This window comes from Alosa sapidissima, chromosome 14 (genome assembly GCF_018492685.1).
Source record: "Alosa sapidissima isolate fAloSap1 chromosome 14, fAloSap1.pri, whole genome shotgun sequence".
Classification (NCBI taxonomy): domain Eukaryota; kingdom Metazoa; phylum Chordata; class Actinopteri; order Clupeiformes; family Clupeidae; genus Alosa; species Alosa sapidissima.
Window position 1 is genome coordinate 12422503 of NC_055970.1, and position 23007 is coordinate 12445509.

General features: G+C 44.3%; 1 protein-coding gene across 1 annotated transcript in view; it reads left to right on the forward strand.

Moving 5' to 3' along the window:
- Nucleotides 1-7122: 7122 nt before the first annotated feature.
- furina (furin (paired basic amino acid cleaving enzyme) a) overlaps nucleotides 7123-23007 on the forward strand; it is a 117832-nt gene continuing 101947 nt past the window's right edge. The window contains exons 1-2 of the mRNA XM_042062564.1: nucleotides 7123-7253; nucleotides 11401-11800. Of these exons, the coding sequence (XP_041918498.1) occupies nucleotides 11624-11800 (177 nt within the window). The 5' untranslated portion in view covers nucleotides 7123-7253; nucleotides 11401-11623. The remainder of the gene's footprint in view (nucleotides 7254-11400; nucleotides 11801-23007) is intronic.

Here is a 23007-nt window from a genome sequence, read left to right on the forward strand (position 1 = left end):
TCATTGTCTTTATGTTCTGGTTCTTAAATTATTTTCATAAAACTTCAAGTTGCCCTATAACTTTACTCTCCAAACTTCACTGCACTGTAGCCAATTAACTGACAGTATGATAGTAGGCTATTTATTTTCTGCAGGCTACAATAAACACTTTTATTTTTTCAACTTTTGCAATATTACGCACTTGGCTACTGAACGCAAATCAGCAGGAGAGAGAAGGCACGTAGCCTACAGTACGCAGCGTGTAGTGCAATGTGTGCTATTTGGTTACCAACTAACACTGTTAGCCAATTCACTAACTCAAGACTTCAGTGCCATCATATACAACATTTTTTTACATAACAAATACAGAAAGGATGGAGGCAGCAAAAGTAGAGGAGTCATTTCAGATGGGGCAAGAACAAGGTGAATTTGTATGCTTGTCAAAACGTAGTCCTACCCTGCATTAGAGGAGCTGATCATCATACCAAGCACACTCGCTATTTAAAGGAGAATTCCGGTGTGATATTGACCTAAAGTGTATCGAAACATGATACCGAGTGTGAACGTATGTCTCATAGCCCATCTCGGCTTGTCCCCTGCACTCCAAAATCTGGCGCTAGTTAGCCGATGCTACCAACATCTTTTTCAATAGTGGTGCTTCGGCATCGGGCTAGCCATGCAAATAAATCACTGTTTTACACCCATTTACGAGGCTCAATGTATCTCCACACTTCATTGGTAGACTTCCGAGGGCCCTGACATTTAAAACGAGACATTGAGAACTTTGAAAAAGCACTGGTAGTTTACTTACAAGACGATTTATACAGACAGTATCTTCACGAAGTTTAGCGCTTGCAGCCATCTTGAATTTAGTCACGATAAGTCGAGCAACGAGTAAGAATGAACAGCTATGATAAGGGATCAGATTCCAAAAATAATTCAGTGGAAATGCATGGATTCCAGTTGCTGCTACTGGAAGAAACTGGAATCCATGCATTTCCACTGAATTATTTTTGGAATCTGATCCCTTATCATACCTGTTCATTCTTACTCGTTGCTCGACTTATCGTGACTAAATTCAAGATGGCTGCAAACGTTAAACTTCGTGAAGATACTGTCTGTATAAATCGTCTTGTAAGTAAACTACCAGTGCTTTTTCAAAGTTCTCAATGTCTCGTTTTAAATGTCAGGGCCCTAGGAAGTCTACCAATGAAGTGTGGAGATACATTGAGCCTCGTAAATGGGTGTAAAACAGTGATTTATTTGCATGGCTAGCCCGATGCCGAAGCACCACTACTGAAAAAGTTGTTGGTAGCATCGGCTAACTAGCGCCAGATTTTGGAGTGCAGGGGACAAGTCGAGATGGGCTATGAGACATGCGTTCACACTCGTTATCATGTTTCAATACACTTTAGGTCAATATCACACCGGAATTCTCCTTTAAAGTCATACATCAACGGTAAACTAAAACTAAGATAAAGGTAAATGTTACAAAGGTGGCAAAATGAATATAGGCTATTATTAGCCATGACATTACTAGGCTATGAATCGTTCGTTCATTAAAAAAAAAAAAAAAATGGAGGGGGTTACAAACTTATTCAAAATCATCCCCCCCTCTAGTTTTTACACAAATCGCACCCTGTCTACACATATCCCACCCCTTCCTCGGCAAAACGTCGACATGTAAATACATTGAGCCAATCATGTGGTGTGATGTGAATACATTGAGCCAATATGGTGTGTTGTGATGACATCTTGCCAATCATGTATTGTGAACTCGCCGCTGGAGCAAGATTGGTGTCGTGAAGCCTTGCGCACGCGCATTTCTGCTGAATAGGATGCCGATGAGTGCCCAAAAAGCGTTGCTATATGGCCGCCGAGTGGAGGGACTTGCCTAAAAGGACTTTGACAACACTCAACTGTTTAAAAACAGCACGTGATGCACTTATTCTGTACTCTACCGTTTTTAAATTGTCCTAAAATTGTTCAGAGAATTGCTTTAAAACTTAAAGCGATGGTTCGGAGTAATTTCACCCTAGGGTCCTTTGCACCATGACCCCGAGCCAAACACCCTCCCAGAACCTGTTTTCCAATATCGTTAATATTGGATTTTTGCCTTTTTTACTGTTTTTGTTGGGCTGAACCACGCGTGGGGGGTTGGGGGGGGGGGGGGGGGGGGGAGGGGTGACCTGATATATTGGCGCAGTGTTGGTGATCACATTTTATCAGCGGATGTAGAGGTGGAGGGCTATCAAACACAGTTCAGCTTGCATCAAGGTGCCAAGCGATTGATAATGTCAGCTCGAGATCAGAACTTCAGATGCAGAGGGAGACATTGCTGCGTCCTGACCTATTTTTTACAGTATGGTCCTGACACTTATGAGTAGGCCTAAGTGTTCTAGCCTACTCATGTTCTGGGAGGCTTTGAAGACCTACATGAGCATCACCAATGGACTTGAGCCGCCTACAGGCCAATGTAGGCTATAATTTGCTGTTGAAATTAATAAATGGATAAACTGATAAATTAGGCTCACTGTTGTGTCTTCGTTTAGCCTAGTGAAACCTAGTCTAGCGTAAAGCGTTAAGTAAGTAAAATGCCATGTCAAACAGTGCTTGGGGTAGCCTGTATCCGGTATAGCCAAGACTGACGTCGATGGCAAAGCATTCTGCTTTGGGGAATTATTTGCTATGGCATGGCCATGGTATTCAAATATACTGTATATGTTCAACATAGGTTGAAAGTTATGTTTAACGTGCCTTCTCCCAAAAAGTTTTAGTAATCTCTAAAGTAATGAGTCAAAATCACAAACAACTTCAGGCGGCGCTCTCTTCCATCTAGCCTGGCCCAGCTAGATGGTGTTCTCCCCCCGGTGCTCGTGGTTCAGTCCTACCACAAGCGCAAAAAAGGAAAATTAGAAAATTGAAGCATCATTTACATTTTTAACTTCTGAACAGAAAACCGTAACTGTGCTCAATTGAAAATCAAAATAAGCAAAAATAACCCATTTACTGTGCCGTCCTAAAGAATGGATAATGGATTTTTAAGTCTATTTTTATATTTTTTCATGTGAATTCTGCAAATAGAACATAGCACTGCAAAGCGTTACACCTTTTCTTCAGTTTGTGTTAATACATGTTTTATGCTTTAACGTTTTTTAAAAGTGAAACAAAGTGATTGCGTCTAGTAATATGCATTCAAGTAAAATTGCCATTGTAGTTGGTTAACTACGTTTTATATGACATTAAACTTTAAACTTGAACTGGATATACTAGGCTGTCACCTAAATTCCAACAATATATATTTTTTCCATGACAGTGACTGCTTTTAATTAGAGGAGGAATACCTGCCTTCATTTCCTGTCTAGACTGGGCTTCTCATGAGATCAGTGGTAGGCAATTACTTTGCATTTAAGTTGACTGCCTGGATTTAATAGATTTATGAATGACTTTCATTTAGCTGGCAATGGAATCAGGAACTTAGAAAGAATCCATTTTCGAAACATTGTATTCTAAATAAATAATTGCTTGCAGAATGGTCAGTGGGCAGGAATCTTTCTAAGCTCCTGATCTGCGACCTTTGGTCATATCCAACACACCTGCCTGACAAAAGAGGTGTGCAAAAAGCCTTACGTTGAAATGGAATCAGGAAGAAAAACACACACAAAACTCACATAAAAAAGAAAAATGAGCACCTTTTTAGTATTTCAATGTAGTTCTGGGTCAAAATTGTCTACTCACAAACTAACTCAAAGGACCTGACACGCTGACACCACCACCAATTGCACTGCCATTAACTTGGTGCAGATAAGCCCGCTAACATGCTGAGTAGCACATTTAGGCAATTTTGTTGCAGTGGTGTGCTTTACTATAGTTATTCACTACATTCATGCATGGACTGAACTGCTGGTGGGAACAGGAGTGTAGCCTATCTACACTGTGGGCAGCCGTGGCCTACTGGTTAGCACTTCAGCCCTGTAACCGGAGGGTTGCCGGTTCGAACCCCAACCAGTATAGGCACGGCTGAAGTGCCCTTGAGCAAGGCACCTAACCCCTCACTGCTCCCCAAAAGCCGCTGTTGATGCAGGCAGCTCACTGCGCCGGGATTAGTGTGTGCTTCACCTCACTGTGTGCTGTGTGTGTTTCACTAATTCACGGATTGGGATAAAAGCAGAGACCAAATTTCCCTCACGGGATCAAAAGAGTATATATACTTATACTTACTTATACTTACTTATACTTATCTAGCCTACTCCCACAACTTTCCTCGTAAACAGTTTTTTTTAAGATAGCTGATGCATCTGACATGGTAAATTATAATATTAGTAGTCAATTTTTCGGTGACTTTTAGGAAATGGGTCAGCAAGGTGCATTGTCTCTTTTTTCCCTGTAGATGGGGAAAGCAAGCTAATTCCTAATCCTGGAATTCAGTGGGCGTGTTCAATGATGTTTCGTTTTTCCAGAGAATGTCTAATAAGGGGAGAACCGCCACTCTCGGGAAACTTCCGGTTTCTGAACTGGTTCCAGCTCCTTTTCAGGTTCCACATGAGGGCGCTCGCGAATAAGTGCAGAATGAATGGAGGCCTATGGAGCTGTACCCCTCAAATCCACTTTTCTCGGGATATAATTTTTTGCCCAGAAATTCGAATGTTGCAGTCAAAAGAGGGGGCAGAGAAAATACAAACCGCTGAGTATTATATTTTTTGAGTCACTTATTTGTTCTAAAAAGCCTTTCAAATGTGTCAATGACATCATTCATTAGCAGAAAGCTAGTGTGTTGTGGGCAACAACGACCCAACCTGTAAGAAATCGAAAGGACGTGACTACTCGTTCATTCAACTTTTGACCTATAATCCATATTGAGCTTGCAGAAACCACAATCAAATCTTCAATTTCTCAACGACAACCAGGTGAAAGAAACAAATTTAGCCGTCTAGCTCCATAGACCCCCATTGTTTTTGCACTTATTCGTGATCGCCCCTAGCGGAACTGCAACATATTGCAGGTACAATGGAGTTAATAGGGAGTGATCCGGCTCTCCGTAAACGGGCTCTGGTTTTTCCCATGTAGTACTCAGTGATGACGCACTTCCTGAGGGGCAGTGTGGACCACCTCCCCGAACCGTTCGTAGAGGGGTGGTGTATTTTTTATGTTGTTTATTTATTTAATTTCACTGTTTTTGAAACGATTTGATGTTCGTTTAGGTGGTTTATGTCTCAACCAAATATGTGGCTGACGCAATTCCGCCGTACTTCGCTTTCCTGACATTGTGTTTGGATAATATACTGGGGGGAGCAGAAGCCATCGAAAAGTTTCCCCTTTGTACTGTACAAGATATAGCGATATGTGGATAGTCGTAAAGTAATGTGCCAAGGACTGTGAGAAGGAAGGATATAAGGCACTCGGCTAACTGTTTTGCTGGTTAGCCCATTCGCTAACGTTACTTATCAACTGCCTTGAGTGTTTGCCTTGTGCTATATGGATCCCTGCCACCTGAAAAGGACAAGCCACTGGGCTGCAAATGAAGCATGAAGCCGTGTATACGGTGTGTTTTTTGGACCTCCGTGGTTTAAGTAAAATTCCGATCGGTCACTCCAAGGGACCCCGAGTCAAGGCTGGTCCTTCAAGGCAAGAGCAAGTCTGTTTGGATAATTTTGGTGAAAACGTGTTTGGAGCTGAGATCTTGCGCAGTATTTAGGCTATTGACAGCCAGCGGAAGAAAATATTCATAGTCGTGAGCCCAACGCAGGCTACACGGGGATTTGGAATATTGGGAATATCGCAGCTCTAGTTGGACTCCAGTTGTGTTGGACTTCTTCGGTAAGTAGTCACGTTACCACACTTTTGCGTCTGACAAAGTGAGGTGGTTTGTATGTTGATGTCGTGGGACGGGGTGGGACTTGTATGGGTAACATTAGTTAGCCTATAACCGAGGCCAACTTTCCCCCCGTGTTGAGCAAGATTAAACTTTTGCTTGTAGTCAAAAGTTAGTCGACCCGTAACGTTGTCGTCATGAACAGGTATGTGTGTGAAGTTTGCTGTAACTTTGCGTTTTGAACATGGATAGGAAAACCTTTTTTGTGAATTGTTGTAGTCGACTGTATTACTGGGGAAAAATGGTGCGCAAAATGTTGTTAGGTTAGCGATTTCAATCAGCTAATGGCCTTCATGGGACAATATCACGGACGTCGTAGGCTACAAACCTATTGGGATTCTAGCCCAATTTTAGTGGTCCATATTAGCTTTGGAAACTTGACTTGGTCTCGTTCAAGTTCACCGTATGTAACGGATGAAAACATTGAACATAGAAGAGGAAAGCCAGTCTTATCAGTCATAAAGCGCAGGATGGTGTCACATGTTTTTCCTCTGGGATTGACAGCCCATTATGACCCAATATTTGTAGTAAATTTGACAAACTCAACTCAGTTGGCCAAACGAAGGCAATATCCTGTTCAGAAATAGTAGGCGATACCCCCCTTCCCCCCAAAAATCTGGAGCATCAATCAAGTCTCTGTGTAAAATTAAGTAGCCTAGGCTATCTTATCAAATGTCATAATCACTATGTAAGATCAAATTTAAGATAAAATGTGCGCACAATTATGGGGTTTGAACGAAAAAACAAACACGTACTGTAGCCTAGGCTATGTGAAATAATTTTTGACCCCTAATGGAAATAGTGACGTTGTCTGTGTTTTTATATTCATGCTGGCTTGATGTTTCTGCGAGGTTGTCTTTTGAGTGATACGGCCTTCGCTTTAGTTTTTGATTAATGTATTTTCTCATCGCTTGCATTTTCAATGTTGTAGCCTACAGTTGGCTACGGCCACATTTACGGCTACACACAAGTCCTATGTTCTCCTTCGTTGAAAATATGGTCTTGTGGAACTGATAAATCTGAGCGGTGGTTTGGAGCTTGTATTTATTTGGTTTGATTATTTGCATTAAGAGGGTAAGTAGAAATGGAATCGATTTGAGCCAGTAAGTTAGTGAGTCAGAAGAGTCAGTGGTGCTCAAATAATATAATGGTCATGACATTTAAGATATAGTTTCATAATATATGTAAAATGTTAAGCTACTTCCAGACCAAGATGCGAATCCAAATGCAATGTTGCTTGAATAGTTTTTTTTACGCCCCGTGACGTGGGGCTGCGAGGGAAGGCGTGCTTTTGAAGTGAGGGGTGCGGAGTTAAAAAGCCTGTTAGGCAAGGTGCGCTCCTTCTTTCTTCCACCACTGGACGATAGTTCATCTACAACAAACACTGACCTGGAACTTTGACGTGAGTAGGCTACTGCTCCCCTTCACAGATCTGCTCGTCTGTTACTTAGTTGATGCTGGTGTTATTTGTTTGTTGTATGTAAACGCAGCTAAGGTCAGTTGATGTGTCTTTTACTGATGGGCAAGGGTAAATTAGCTCTGCTTTACAACATATGGCATAGTCTATGATGAACTATTTGTTCTCACTTTTATCGCAGTATTTAGAGACCGCAGAACTCACTGTAGATTGCGTGAATTACTTGATAAGAAAACGTTAAGATAACGTGGCCAAAATAAGATAAGCTGTAATTTAAAAAAAAAAAATATATATAGGCTATATGTTTTTTTTACTGGGTATAGCAACTAGTTCGATATTGCACGTAATATGCAAGTGGGGTCTATTTACAGTACAGAGTCCTTGTTTTGTTTTGATGACAATCCTTCAAATGATTTATTTGGCCATGATTTTGGAGCAGCCTCTCTCTCACTCACTCACTCACTCACTCACTCAGTATGTTTTAAGAGATGTCTATATAAGTCTATAAGAAGTCCAGACATCATTCTCACCCCATGCAAAATTAGCTATCCCTGTCATTCTCATACGTTTGAGGAGAGAAATGGAGGCTTTGTGTAAATGGGAAGCAGCAGCTCTATTTGAAAGGGAAATGTCTGTCTGTTTTGACCTGAATGGATGATGATGGTCTGGGGCTACTCTGCCTGCCTGATGCTAGACAGAGTTCCCCATCGTCGGTCTCCTCGGCCGTCTCCTCAGCCACCCTGCCTCCCACATTGTTGTCTCCCATTTCCTCCTTGTTGTTCAACTTTTCATCTCCCATTCACTTGATGCATGTGTTTCAGTGGGCTGTTTTTGCATTTCATGGTTGACTGTGGCTGTTCTGTGTTTCCTGGAAGAGGAGTTTGGCATCTTATCTGCCATCAGTTTCTGTGGGCTTTTAACAGTGATAACATCTCCCACGTAGAAAGACTCAGGTGTGGTTTTGCACAGCAGTTTTCGACTAGAAGAAACAATGTGTCAGTTTCGGTTTAATTTGGTTTAATTTGTCTGCTTGCAGAATCATTAAATGCTTTTGGTGTGTTGAACCTTAAAATGCATATGTTAGGCATTAGGCCTTACTGTCCATTTTGAATTCATATGAAACTTCCATGAGACATTTTACAGATGCTCTTTAAAGGGTAAAATACAGGTGTTTTGCATGTTTGCTGCCCTCAAATTTCCTGTGTGGTGCCTTGCACATTGCCACAGGCAAATGTTCAGCAGATCCTGTCCGAACAGAGGAAAGTAGCAAAGCAGACAAAGTAACTCAGAAAAGAAAGAATTGATAAAGGATGTAAGAATATGTCAGTAAAGACTTCACTTGTTCCGTGGTCACCACTTCCTTAATGGGGCACCATTAGGCATTCTGAGAAGTGAACATATGTTGATATTAGCCCATGCTTTTCCTTTTCAGTTGCTTTGGTATGTAAAAGGAAGACATTGTAGCTGAACAAGTACAACAGGTTGTTTTTTTTGTTGCTCCACTTCTAGAAATCCAAAAAATTTTGAGGTTGAACAACTGGATGAGACAAAAGTACTGGAGGCAGAGAAGGTGTTTTGCATTCAACACTTAGCAGTCAGAGAGCTCTTACCGAAATGTGCCATGGGTTGTGCTGCCATTCCTGTTCTCAGTATAAACTAACAAAGGCATCAACTGCTTTGCCTAAGTGCAGCAATCCAACACATTTTGATCATTTTACTCCCTTTTATGAAAATTAGTTCTAAACTTTTGAGAGAAAAAAAATGCTATTCAAGCCTTGCAGTATTTGCAAATAAAAGATGTAACACAGTATCCAGAATGTAGCCTACATTTTGTTTGTGATGTGTGACAATACCCTTAGGGTCATTCCACGTCAATTCAACCAGGGCCCATGCACTTAGGTCTCAAAAAATTCTGAAAAAATTACCAGGTGTACCTATAGGTAATTTTTTTCAGAATTTTTTGAGACCTAAGTGCGTGGGCCCTGGTTGAATTGACGTTGAATGACCCCTTAAGTTTTAGTGATAAACTGGCAAGATTTGGTGGATATGAACCTTCTGAAGTTTCTCATCGATCCTCACTTTAGGGCTGGGTTTCGGCACAGATGCCTCAGTTTGATTTGATTCCAATTAGCAAGCGAACCATTATAATTTATTCAATTTCAAATCTATTCAATAAAGATAGGAATTAGTTATGAAATACTAGCCTATATGAAATATTAGCCTATATGGCAGCTTTCCATATGTTAAGCCATCAAAATGAACCTTGAAATCTTTGCTGAAATGCCCAGTAGCCTAAAAGTTTGATCCAGAAATGTAGGCTAATAGATTGATATTGAAAAGGACAAATTCTAAAAATGACTGATGAAATTAGATACATTTCTGCACACCCCTACCTCATTCACTCAATCAGAAGCTCATAGAATTTCTAAATTATGCATGGGCTTCCAGGATGTCATATTTTTGAATACTGCTGATGATAGACTAGGCAGAACAGGGAGAGGATGAAGGAATAGGATTTCACTTAAAATTGAAGTATTCTGGTTCCATGTTCATTTAGTCTTTAGTTAAAAGCAACTTACCAAAGGAATAGAAGGCTGTTTTTCAAAATTCAACAGGTGGGCTTTTACAGACAGTTGGTGTCTAGCAGTCACAGCCAGATGTAGCCTGTTATGACTTCTCAATACGTAACCAGAGACTTTCTAATAAGGAGAAACAGCACTCAAAAAATCCTCCATAGAAATGCATGGGGTTAGTTTGTAACGCCAATATGGCCGTTGTCTACACATATCCCACCCCTTCCTCTGCCAAACGTCAACATGTGAATACATTGAGCCAATCATGTGCTGTGTTGTGAATACATTGAGCCAATAATGTGGTGTGTTGAGAAGACATCGTGCCAATCATGTGTTGTGATCTCGCCGCTGGAGCAAGATTGCAGTAGATTGGTGTCGTGAAGCCTTGCGCACGCGCATTTCTGCCGAGATGGATGCCCGATGAGTGCCCTAAAAGTGTTGCCATATGGCCGCCGAGTGGAGGGACTTGCCTAAAAGGACGTAATTCAAATAATGAATGAGAGAGAGAGAGGCAGAGGAGGAAAAGACAGACAGACCGGCAGAAAGAAAGAAAGAAAGATGGAGACTGATAATCTTGCAGCCCCACATGGTTAAGGAAGTCAAGCAAGGGTGCTGCTGAGTCGTTTTGCCATTTCTTGGAAAGAAATATTTTAACTGACATGGGTTTCTTGTTAGTCCCTCGCCTCAGGGGAGCACAAACTGTTCATCCATTTTAGAAGTCTGTCACTCTGTCTCTCTTGTTTTGCTGACCCCCCCCCCCACCCTCTCTCTAGGTGTTGGTCCATCATTTCCTCTAAATGTCCTTGTTTTGATATCTGTATCTTCATTTCTGAGTTTACAGATTTGTGTAATTGGAATTAACATCTTGACCACAATCAGTGAAGATTTTTTAAGAACATACAGTATATTGAAAGTTTTTGCGCTCATACCCTGACATGTCAACCCCATTTATTGGCTCATGTCATGTTGCCTTAGTCTGGGTTTTCTCCTTTTTCCTAAGTAGCGTTTTTGGAACACAACACCATGAGTTGTTCTTGTCCACAGCATTGGAGTTACATCATGCCCAATTCTGTGTTGCTCAATAAACAAACACGTCTACTGTGCATTATTTTTCATACCCTGCCATGTTGAAATGTAGTTGTCAGTTGAAATTTCCTAAGAGGAATGGAAATGTATGATATTCTAGGTTGAAAATGCTGTATGATATTCTTGGTTGAAAAGGCTGTAGGATAATAGACATCTATTTTACTCATAAATGAAGCAATAACACTTGACATACGATCAATAAGCTATACACTGCGCTCACTGACAATAAACAAGTCAATTGTTTAAGTTCAGTGACATTCCGGTAGTGTGCAGGGCAGTTTGTCTGTTACCCAGGGAATTGGAATACCTAGCTCAGCTTTTGTGGTGTCAGCATTAATTCAATCCCTTCTGTTTCGCAGACCGTATTTTGTAGCTTGAATCGTCAAAGCATGGTGTCCATTTACTTGGGTATGTGTCATGTTTTCCCCCCCCTTGAGCCACGTTGCTTACGCTCTCATCTCCCCTGTGGCCAGGTGATCTCTTTGCTGGACTGATTCCGAGGCTCCCTCCATCCATCCATTCATCTCTCTCTACCTCTGCATCTCCTGGCTAGCTGACGCCCCTGCCGTGCAAGTACCAAGGCTAGCGCAGGCCCACCACAGAAGCGCCTGTGCTCCGGGACTTGGGTCACGCCACGTCGGCTGCCAAAGACCTCACCAACCCCCCCCCTCCCCCCTCCACCACTCAGGCCCTCTGATGGATCTCCGGTCTGCTCGTCTGCTGCTGGGGACTGTGCTGCTCGCCCTGACCGTGTCGTTGAGTCCAGGCTTGGCTGAGAAGATCTACACCAACACCTGGGCAGTCCACATCAGCGGTGGGGCGCCAGAGGCCAACCGCATCGCCGAGAAGCACGGCTTTGTCAACCTTGGACATGTGAGTACGGAGTTACAGTAGTGTGGGTGTGTGTACGTACTTTATGCGTTAGGTGTTTCTGATGTAAACAATTTCTGGAAGTGAGTGTTAGTAAGTGTGACAGTAAGAGGAACGTAAAATTGTGTGTATGTGTAGCCAAGTACGTTTTGGAAATATAATACAAAATAAATACAGGTTTAGCATCCAAGTTTTACTTCAGCCTTGATATGAAGCTCACGTTTTTCTTTGCTCTCCGTAGCACACTCTTAAATTCAAAAATGAATCTTTACTCACTGGAACAGTGTCACCACATGGTTGTTCTTGCTCTACATTGTTAGTATCTAGTTGTTTTGTAGGAATAGTACGCTTGTAGGCCCTAGGCTATGACTCAGTTTCCTTTCTAAAATATTTAGCAACGCCATCCCCAACGAACTTACTATGGCCAATATCTTTGAAATTTAACGGTCTTGGTTTTATTAGGAAGACATGAATTCTGGGTGGATTTGGGCATGCCTCAGACTCGTGGTGAGGGCGATATTGGAGCGAAATTGGAGCAGAACAGAGCGCCCTCTAAATTAAAAAGCGCTCCGTGCGCCAACAAAATTCCATCCGCTCCGCTCCTCGCTTGCTCCACTCACTAGCTCTGATCAGGGTAGGTGTCTAGTGAATGGTGTTTCTCAGGAATGTGTGTGTGGTCTTGTGTGAGCATGTTGTACTGTCTGAAATGTTATGGGTTTTCTGGAATTGATGTTTAACTATTGGTGTGTGTGTGTGGTGTGTGTATGTGTGCATGTGTGCGTGCGCGCCTTTGCTTCCGTGTGTGTTATGTAAGGTTATATGAGCTGAAATAAATAGCTATGAGGGAATGCCCTGTAAGTGCATCTGTTTGCAGTAGATACTTGTAAGGCAGGTTCATTTACAAGGAACTTAGTTTATAGACCATAAGAGGGTGTGGACATGTTTGTTCGATCTCGGACACTGGCTGACGCAATGGACGTCACAGCAGTGTAGGAGTCCATTGCTGTTCCTCATATCAAGTGTTACTGCCTCATTTCCAGTTATAGTAAGTCTGGTTAATGACTGCTGACAGAGACCTAATTCTGCATGTATGCTATGCGTGGGTCATGTGTGAGTTCCTCTGGCATTACTGACAGACCGTCAGTTTCTGTTTATCCGGAAGAACTAGTGAAGCCCTCCTGACCAATGAAGAGAAGGGATTAGGATCGAGTCAGTGGTGTCACAAAGGTCAGCATTCCTTGTTGGGCCTACTCTGCAGAATCTTGTGATGAGCCTTGAGATTTGCATCTTGTGATGACTCTTCAACGCATTTGGCCATGGAGGACATTTTAGGACCCTGAATAATCTCTTGAAGGAAATGCATTGGTGCTCTAAGTCAATGAAGAGTGTAACTTGAGAATATGAAAGTAAAATGTGAATTTGATGAGTTCCTGTTTTTAGTACGTCTTTGATGCCCCACCACAGTTAACTGTTAGAGGAGTTGCGGTAGGACACAACAAATGGCAAAAAAAACCCAAAAACCTTTAGTCAGCACGCTTACTCGGTCAAGCTGTTTGATATTAGAGCCGGCCGAGTTTGAGCCACTACGACGGGAATGCCGGTGGAGCTCTCCAGGCTTGTGTGTTCGCCGCTACGGCAGCCTTATCTGGCCTCCATGCTTCCTTTGGCCTGTCCACTCTCATTACCTCTGAGGAGACGTCGATAGGACTGGGAGCGGTCCTGAAGGGCCTGCTTCACGATATCGCGTGGATCAGTGGGCTGTTTTCGTACTTCAGAGAGAACCGTAATAGAGAACCAATGTTCTTGCTTAAAGCAGCTCCAGGTTGGGAATGGAGGTCTTTTTCTTTAACAGGAGGTGGTTCTTAACTCTAGCTTTGCTAAAAAGTGGTCCGGGCAGCAACAGAGATGATATGAGACCCAGCGTGGTGGAGCCCAATGGCTTTTTTCCCCTTTCGGCTCAGCAGGGGTGTAACAGGAGTCTTTTAATGTTCCCTCTGAATGAAGATCAGGTGTTGAAACTCTCGCCGAAACACAATCATGGTGGAATGCCCCTTCTCCCTCCTCCTCGCCTGTCTTCCTCTCTTCCTGCTCTTTGTCTGTTGCATGTTTTAAATGGGCTTTGTCCTCTCTGGTGCAGAGCGTTCTCTAAAGGTATTCTATTGTTGTATTGTTTTGCACATTAGTGTAAGATAGAATGTTTTCTTTTTAGTGTAGCCTAACCGTTTGTCAAAAATGCCTTATGATGGTGCCTTGGTTTATTTGTAACACTGTCAATGTTCCTTTTGGTTAACTGAAAAGGCAGCCATTTTTGAATATTTGTGCTTTAAATTTGAATATTGGTTTCCACTGAGAACAGACACCATTACATTTTAACCTTCCCGAAACAGCTGTCCCTGTGGTTTATAGATCTCTCTTGGACAACACTGTTTGGACAGTGTGTGCATGTGGGTTTGTTGAAACAGATGATGCAGCACCACACAGTTCTGTACATACAGTGCTTTCCTGCTGCCAAGGACTTTGAACCCCCGATTTGGTAGAAGAACCTCCGTCTAGGGAAAGACAAGTGCGGGATCTAGTGATGTCACGAGCGGTTGAGATTTAAGATATGCTGTCGTGTTCCTACATTTCTCCTATTTCCTTTCATTATCTCTTCCGTTTGTGCTGCGACCCCTATGAATTATTGAGCTTCCTCCGTTTGCATATAGTTAGCACAGTGGGTGGGTGTTGAAATAAATTAAACATATCCTGTCAGCATGCCTTTCTAGTCTCTGTTTACATCAGAGGCCCCTTCCAACGGCTGGCATGAGAGGAATGAGCGTGTTTACAACGTGATCATTTCCGCAACTCAACTCGCTCCATCTTTCATGACTTCCTGTTTCATGGTTACATACTCACACATGGTCCACAAGCGTTTCTCCTGAAATGTTTCATTTAGTAATTAGAGATGCAAAACTCAATGGTGTGTAAATGAGAGTGAAGGTTTTTCTTCGGCCGAACAAAACCTTGCCTTGTGGCACACTGTGCGTCCCTTACGCATTATCTGAGAAAACAAAGCTTCAAGACTCTGGCCATCAGCGTCTATTTTTCTTCCAAAATGTTGCAAACGGAATGCAATTTCTGGAAAAAAAAACCCTCGGTTTGGAATTTGGTTTGTGGGACGCTGAGGGAGTGAATTCCATATACAACTCAAGACTCCATAATGGCCTGCCGACCTGCTCAGGGCTTGGGTGATGAATGGAGCCCTCTGCCTAACGTGGTTTGATTGGAGCGTGGGCTCCAGCAGGGTGGTAATTGATGGAAATGATAGCCTCAGGGAAAGACACTGAAGTAGGAGGGAGACCCATAACTCTCTGGCACCTCCGAGCACTCTGACAGGGGGGGGGCTCAGTCCACCACAGACGCTTGGAGTGGGAGACATTTTGGAAAATGGCCACCAAGAGGGTGGTATGTGTGTGTGTGTGTGTGTGTGTGGGGGGCTTTTCTGCTGAAGATCTGTGAGGGTCCTACGGCTAAACATGTCCTTCAGTGGACTCTGCTAAATTGCCTGGGCTATTTGGGTGAAACGAACGAGTTAGAGGTCCTGTCAGGTTGAGAGTGACTTTATAAGGTAGTGGGCACCTTGTTTTTTATTTTATTTTTCTTATCTTGATTTCTATTTCCTGTGTATGTCCACCCTTTGAATGCTTTGTACTGGTTCCATCACTTGGTCTGTCCAAGTCTCACAGTTAATTAAAGGGTGGAGTCATCCTCTTAGGGGGTGGTTATCTGTGTGCTTATCTCTGACAGACATAGGCCCTATTTTCTTCCCAAGGACCATTCACATGCTTCTGTCCTTTCTCCTCAGAGTGGAAATCAATTTGTAATTAGTTGCCTCCCTTGAGACCAGTCTGGCGGGCTGATCAGAAGTTGTTACTGTTGTTGACGGAAGACGAAATGGCAATTATTCTGTTGTGTTTGTTATAGATGAAGATGAGGCTGAGGTAATTAACACGAACGCGTTGCCGCATCGAACATGAGAGACAAGGCAAGAGGATCGAAAGCTGTGACTCAGAATATACTGAAAAGTGAACTTTCTTGTTGGGTATTCTACGCTTGCCTCTGTGCCCTGTTAAGCTGGCGACAGACATATTAGCTTGGGAATAAGAACCGCTTGTTATTAGTCAGGTCTAAATGGTGCAATGGATCGTATTGGGTTCTCCCTCGACTGACGAGCCAATTTTGGTTGCTCCATCGGCCGAATCAGTTATTTTGCAAAGCTAATGTGATTTAGCTTAACTGGCATAGCTTGTAGAGCCACTGCATTACAACCATATGGCTGCACCTGGCCCTGGACCAGACTTTTGAAAGACTCTGTTTGGTCAGTCAAGAATATATGGGCTTTTATCAAACTGCCTCTCGCCTCTCTCTCTTTCTCCTTCACATTGTCCCTTTGAAAGAAAGCCTTTTGGGTCTGGCTCAGGGGAGGCTTCTTCAGTTTTTCGTGGCTCAATTTGTTGGAAAAATCGGCTTAACTTTTGATCCACTGCCTGCAATCGGTCTAGTAAGTCAAGCTTGCATGCTTCCACAGAGGCCCAAGGGGCCTCAAAAGAATACTCACAAACTCACACTAGTTCTCTTCTCTCTTGCCAACTATATTTTATAATGTAGGCTAGTAGGCACATACATTTAATTTTGAATGCTATTTCAATTAACCCTGACATTGGAAAGTTCTGCTTTATAGACTACTTGTTGAAATCAATCAAGATTTTTCACATGCAGGATGGGTTTTGGTGAATGTCTGTGAACAGCAGCCCACAAAATCCTTTGATCAGACAGACGGACAACAGCTCATTCCTTATCGCCGTTCTAAGAATGAGATTCACATACGGTAGTTGTAAGAAGTGCTAAGAAGAACGATGTTTCCAGACTGATGGACAACATTAGCGCTCACAAGTTAAGACTGTGGCCCTGAATCATTTGAGGCCGAGTTGGGAGGAACTTATCAGATTTTAATTTCTTTCTATCGTTCCTTCCCTCTGTGTGATTGCTTTGGGTCGGTCTCAGGTCTGTTCTCTCATTTCCTCTCTCCCTCTATCTTGACCTGTGCCCCCGCCTCACACCAGCCGTGGTTTACGTCCCTGGCGAGATTAGTGGACGCCCACCATAACTCCGATAAGGGCAAGCGAGTGCGGGAGCACAGGCTACACCTGGCCATCCTCAGAACCCCCCCCCCCACCTCGCTCTTTATCAGCCGCTAGATTTAAATCTCCTCGCCTGTCCTCTCTGCCTGCTGGCTGCTGACGTCTCTCTTGACCTTCAGTGGCTGCCAGAATCCCCCCCACCCCCTTCAAACCACCCACCCGCCCACCAACCTACCTCAGAGCCAAGAGCACAAATCACGGCCACGTTTTTACTCCGTGGTAAACGAACGCAGCTGGAATTCCTCGCTCTGAACGCACCCCCACCCGTACCACCCGGATACCCCTTCACCTACGCATGTGCACCTCAGCTGCGGCGCACGTCTCGCACGACCCAAGGTGCTGTCGGGAGTCCTTCAGCCGAGGGCTGACGACTTTATTCGCGAGGCGCCACGTCTCGCTGGCTCGTGACATCGTGAAGTCTGTCGCAGGCGAACGCGGCAGAGGTCATCACTTTTTGAGAACCCCCATTAAGGATATAAAAGCGAGGCCAACGAGCGGACTGCCACCCCCCCGGGGGAGGCTGGGGGCGATGGGGGTGGGATGAACGAGACGGGCCATAACGTATCGGCCGCGCTGAGGCGCGAGGTAATGAATGTGGTGATTTGAGAATGGTAATGAGGAGCGCTCACGTTAGATTTATGTCAGGACCAAGGGTGGGGTGGGGTGAGAGTGGCTGGCTGCCTGGTTGGTGAGTCCTGTGGGGCCCTCAAACCCAATTATCAGTGTGTGTGTGTGTGTGTGTGTGTGTGTGTGTTTGGGGGGTGGGGGGGGTTGGTTGGAGGGAGAACCTGCCTTCTTTTTTTTCCTTCCTATCCGACCCCCCCCCCCCCCCCCCAACACGGGCTCTGAAGCCTGTCCAGACACCCCTTATCGTTGTACTGCGCTGGCGTGTGGCTGATTCACGGCTGTCCCTTGCTGGACTGGAGCCGGGAGCCAAAGTCGAGCGCAGGGGAGGATTGAGCCCCAGAGGACGAGGGCGTTGGAGGGCATTGTGGGTAAAACCTGAGGAGAGAAGCCGTGTGGAACAGGCACATCTGGACAGTGCCCAGTTAGGCCTTATCTGTTCAGAATGGGGTCATTGTCATTTAAGGAACACTGAGCAGTATTTGGAGGGGCGAGAGTGGACACGTTTAATGTCATTACAAGTGTGCATGTTTGGATTTCTCTTTGTGTGTGTTTGTGTTTTAGTTTAGTGTATGATGATACAATTTACAATAAATGTTGGTTCATTTTTCATTATACCTCAGATTGAGGAAGGGTTTATATTAGTCTCTCTCTCTCTCTCTCTCGCTCGCTCTCTCTCTCTCTCTCTCTCTCTCTATCTATCTCTCTCTCTCTCTCTCTCTCTCTCTCTCTCTCTCTCTCTCTCTCTCTCTCTCTCTCTCTCTCTCTCTCTCTCTCTCTCTCTCTCTCTTTTTCATTCTTCTCTGTTTCCAGGGAAAAGCCCTTGTTCCAATCCTGGTGTTTAAGCATCATTAGTCCCGCGATCAAAGCAGTTTTTTTATGACCACCGCAAAACGTAGGGGGGTTTATTTCTCAGAAATGGATCTGCTGAAGAATTTGCTCCAGCTGTGCGCGCTGAGCTTTCGGCTTTTGGGAGGGGTGTTTGGTGTGTGTGTGTGTGTGTGTGTGTGAGCAGATCACAGGTGTGTTATTGAAGGTGGTAGGGGGCCTTTATGACTTTAATTGTCCTTGGGAGAATTGTCTCCCGCTAAGCTAACGGGTGTGTGTGTGTCACACACCACCCCTCCAAAGCCTCCCCACAATCCACACGGTGAGAGACAAGGTGAATGGCTCGGAGGGAATGAGTGTGTGTTTAAAACCTTGTCTTTGCTCTCTGTGTCTGCATTGAATATGATGTGGGTGGCGGGGTGACTTCAGGGAGCCGTGTGAAAGTGGCTGTGGCATGCCATCGTAGTGGCACAGATTACTATGAATGGGGGAAATCCATTGATGTCATTTACCACTCAGTTCTCAGAGCAGAGAGGACATTTGATACTGATACCACGCCGTACAAACTTTTAATGGTTCAGTCATATGGAGAACATGTTTGTTTTCCGCCTGATAACATTTGGGCTGACTATGATTAATATTTCTAAATGTTACTGCCCAAACATTGCTTCCCAGATAATGTGTTTTTCAGGCTATAAAACACAATGAATATCAAGGGCAGAAAGAACATATGAAGAATTAAGATCTGAAAACAATTTACAGGCATTGGTTTTGGGACCCATTCACAAAAGTTTGCGCAAAATCTGAAATGGTGCAAGAACAAGCTTGTCTGATTTGACACAAAATGACCCTTTTGGCTTTCAATCTGCCACTGTCGAACTGCTATTATGTTGTGCCAATGACTATCAGTAACAAATCTCCTGACACAGGGCAGCTCTGAGAATTGAGGCGTGAATCGCGACATCAGTGAATTTCCCCCTTCTCTCAACCAGCTGCTATGTGTGCACTGCTGTTTTGGAGGTTCCACTTTGGACTGTTGCTCAATGGGCCCAGCAGAGAGCCCAGAGCCAAAGGAGATGGCAGCCCCTCTATTGTGCGTCACAGATGGACCAACTGACTGACTGGAAGTGAAACACTTAGAAAAAGCATATAGACCTGAGTAAAAGATCAATCAGAAAGTACATCAGTAGGCTGAGTAGTATTAATTCTTGTGTGGGTTTGTCTGTGTGTGCTAAAGAGATACAGACAGAAAACTACAGAGAGAGATAGAGAGATGATTCCGACCCTCCAGTGCTGGTTATGTGAAACGTTTAACCCCAGAACAAAGAATAGTGGACATGCTTATTATGATTCCGATTCTCCAGTGCTGGTTATGTGAAATTGTGGCTGTCCAGATGCAAGGAGCAGGAACTGTGTTAATGAGCCTACAATCTTTCTCGCACACGCTCAGTTCAAAGTCCACCGTTAACACCGCTAACCATCTGCAGTCAGCAGGTCCAACAACGCCAACCGGAGACATATGTTCTTCCCATTCAGTTCTTTTTTTCTTTCTCTCCTTTTTCTTTCTTTCTCTCTCTCTCTCTCTTTTTAAATATTTCTCTCACACACGCACAGGAAACATCTAGAGCAGCCTGGCAGTGTCCATGTTGTTTTTCTATGTTATCTGATGTGGTGGTGCGGTGTTTCTGCATGTTTTGGGGTGGCAGTCTTCTCTGTGTGTGTGTGTGTGTGAAAGAAGTGCCATCGTCTCCGTTTGCCTCCTCTTGTGATCAAACACACGCCAGCGCCTGGTACTTCTGAGTGCTGGGGTAGCATGCGTGCAGTCAAAGCTTTACACACTAGCATGCTGCTCTGCCACACTAGTGCTAAATTCACTACTCTAATGTCACTCACTCACACACTCACTCACTCACTCTCTCTCTCTCTCTCTCTCTCTCTCTCTCTCTCTCTCTTTCTTTCTTTTGCTTTTGCAGCCACTCTCTCTATCGCTCCATCTTTCACTCACACACACACAAATGCGCGCGTACACACACACACACACACACACACACACACACACACACACACACACACACACACACACACACACATATACACACACATATACACACACACACACACACACACACACACCATCATGGTACCAACACATACACATCATCGTGTGATACACACACACACACACACACACACACACACACACACACACGCCATCATGGTAACAACACATACACATCATCGCAGTACACACACACACACACCATTGTGGTACCACACACATCCAGTCCACTGGCAGTGCAGCCCCTCCCTCCGGTGCTCTGCTCCCAGATGATAAATGACTGTTTTGACGGATTCCCATGGCTCCATAAGACCAGTCAGGAATCTACAAAGTACAGTAATAAGGCTGCGTCCATGGGAACCCTTCCTCTCTCTCTCTCTCTCCCTCTCCCTCTCTCCTTCTCTCCCTCCTTTTTGCTCTCCAACACTTTCTCTCTCTTTTCTCCTTCCACGTCGCCGTCTCCTGCAGCGGACTCCTCTGGGTGGGTGTTCTCCCCCGTCTCTCCTTTCTCTTTTTCTTTCTCTATCCCTCCTTCCTGCTTCCTCTCTTTCCCCATCGCTCTTTCTCTCTTTTTTTCTCCCTCCACGTTGCTGTCTCCTGCAGTGGACTACTGTGGGTGTGTGTTGGGTTCTCTCCAGCACGCCACCCCCCTTCAGCAGGGGGAATGGTGTGAACCAGGGCAAACTCACTGACTGACTGCAGTTTGACAGACATGATTAACCAGAACACACAACCTCAAAACGGAAAGCTGAACATGATTAACCAGAACACACAACCTCAAAACGGAAAGCTGAACATGATTAACCAGAACACACGCCCTCAAAACGGAAAGCTGAACATTATTAACCAGAACACACGCCCTCAAAACGGAAAGCTGAACATTATTAACCAGAACACACGCCCTCAAAACGGAAAGCTGAACATTATTAACCAGAACACGCCCTCAAAACGGAAAGCTGAGCGTCACTGTTAACCAGAACACACAACCTCAAAACGGAAAGCTGAGCTTCACTGTGCAGTGAGAAAGTCGCCTAGTACAGTATCTACGAGAGAGGTGAAATAGAATGAACACAGGCTCTATGTGTGTGCGCGTGCGTTTGTGTGTGTCTGAGAAAGAGAAGGACAGAGGACCACTAGAGAGACGAAGAAAAATGAATATGTTTTGTTCGACCAAACTACCCTGTATATTTTGGCACTGAAATCTTTGTAATGGGGTAATAACAACGATGACAGCAAAGTGTATGACAAAGGCAATGGTTTTTGGTGTGTGTGTGTGTGTGTGTGTGTGTGTGTGTGTGCGCACATGTGTGGCAGGGTATGCAGTTTGTCTGTCCGCGGCCCTATCAGCAGAGTGTTATTGAAGATGGCAAGGAGCACAGGAGTCAGCAGAGTTTCCTGAGCATAAATATTGCAGCACATCTTACAGTGTTTTGTAAGGAGACCCACTTGTGCAATAGATGCAATCAATGTTTGATGGCGGCTCTGTGGTGTGGACAAGGGGGTCTGAATGTGGTCTGGTCAGGAGAAGGCAAGACGAGCCACGGGCTGTGGGAATGAGCGAGAGTTGTGGACCGAGGAAAAGTGTGAGAACGGAAAGTATCTGATGTAGCCAGAGAGAGAGATATGTGCGGAGTGAGAGAGAGTTGTAGACAAGACCAGAGTTAGTAGAGTGGGGACTGGGGAGTGTGTTGCTGGTGGACTTTGCTTGTCAAGGCATGGCATTGGTGATTGTGTGTTTGTCTACCTTGAAGTGTGGAATTGGCTGCTCTGTGTGTGTGTGTGTGTGTGTGTGTGTGTGTGTCTGTGTGTGTGCAGGGCTCCAGAGTGCGACCATTTTGGTCGCATATGCGACCTAATTTTTCAAAAGTGCGACTAAAAAAAAATCGGAGGTCGCACCGGTGCGACCAGCTATTCGAGAGAGGAAAAAGTGTCCGCATTGAAACTCTACCTTTGGTTCAATAACAGATTTGGCCAATATCGTGGTTTAAACAAATCACAGATAGTGAAGGGCGGGACCTCCCCTCTGATTGGCTGTGGCCCAGTGCCTGTGTGTAAATTTGAAAATGCGTGTGCTGCAGAGAGAGAGAGAGAGGTAGGTCAGATAAACAGAGTGGATGTAGTTGCATTACAGTGTGGTCACATAGGCCGAGATAAATGTCCCCTCTCCCCACTGCCTTTCGGCGGCTGGCAGCAGCAAACCGATCAGACGAGCCCGAGATGATGATCAAGTTTATCGTTGCCTACGATAGGCCTAGTGAAACTAACTTCCCTTCACCAAGTTCAGTCCGAAATAATTATTCACCAGAAAAATTGTTGGAACGTAAACCCAACGTACAGGAATGCCACTTGCGCCAAATTTATAGGAGTCTTTGCAGATGAAAAGACGTCTTAAAATTGCAAACAATGCATACAAGGCCTTCCCGACAGAGATACAGATATCGCCGAAAAGGAGTGCGTCATTGACCGCAGTTACATGCAGGGAGTAACCCGGTTTTCAGCAATATTCGTTTTGCGCAGGA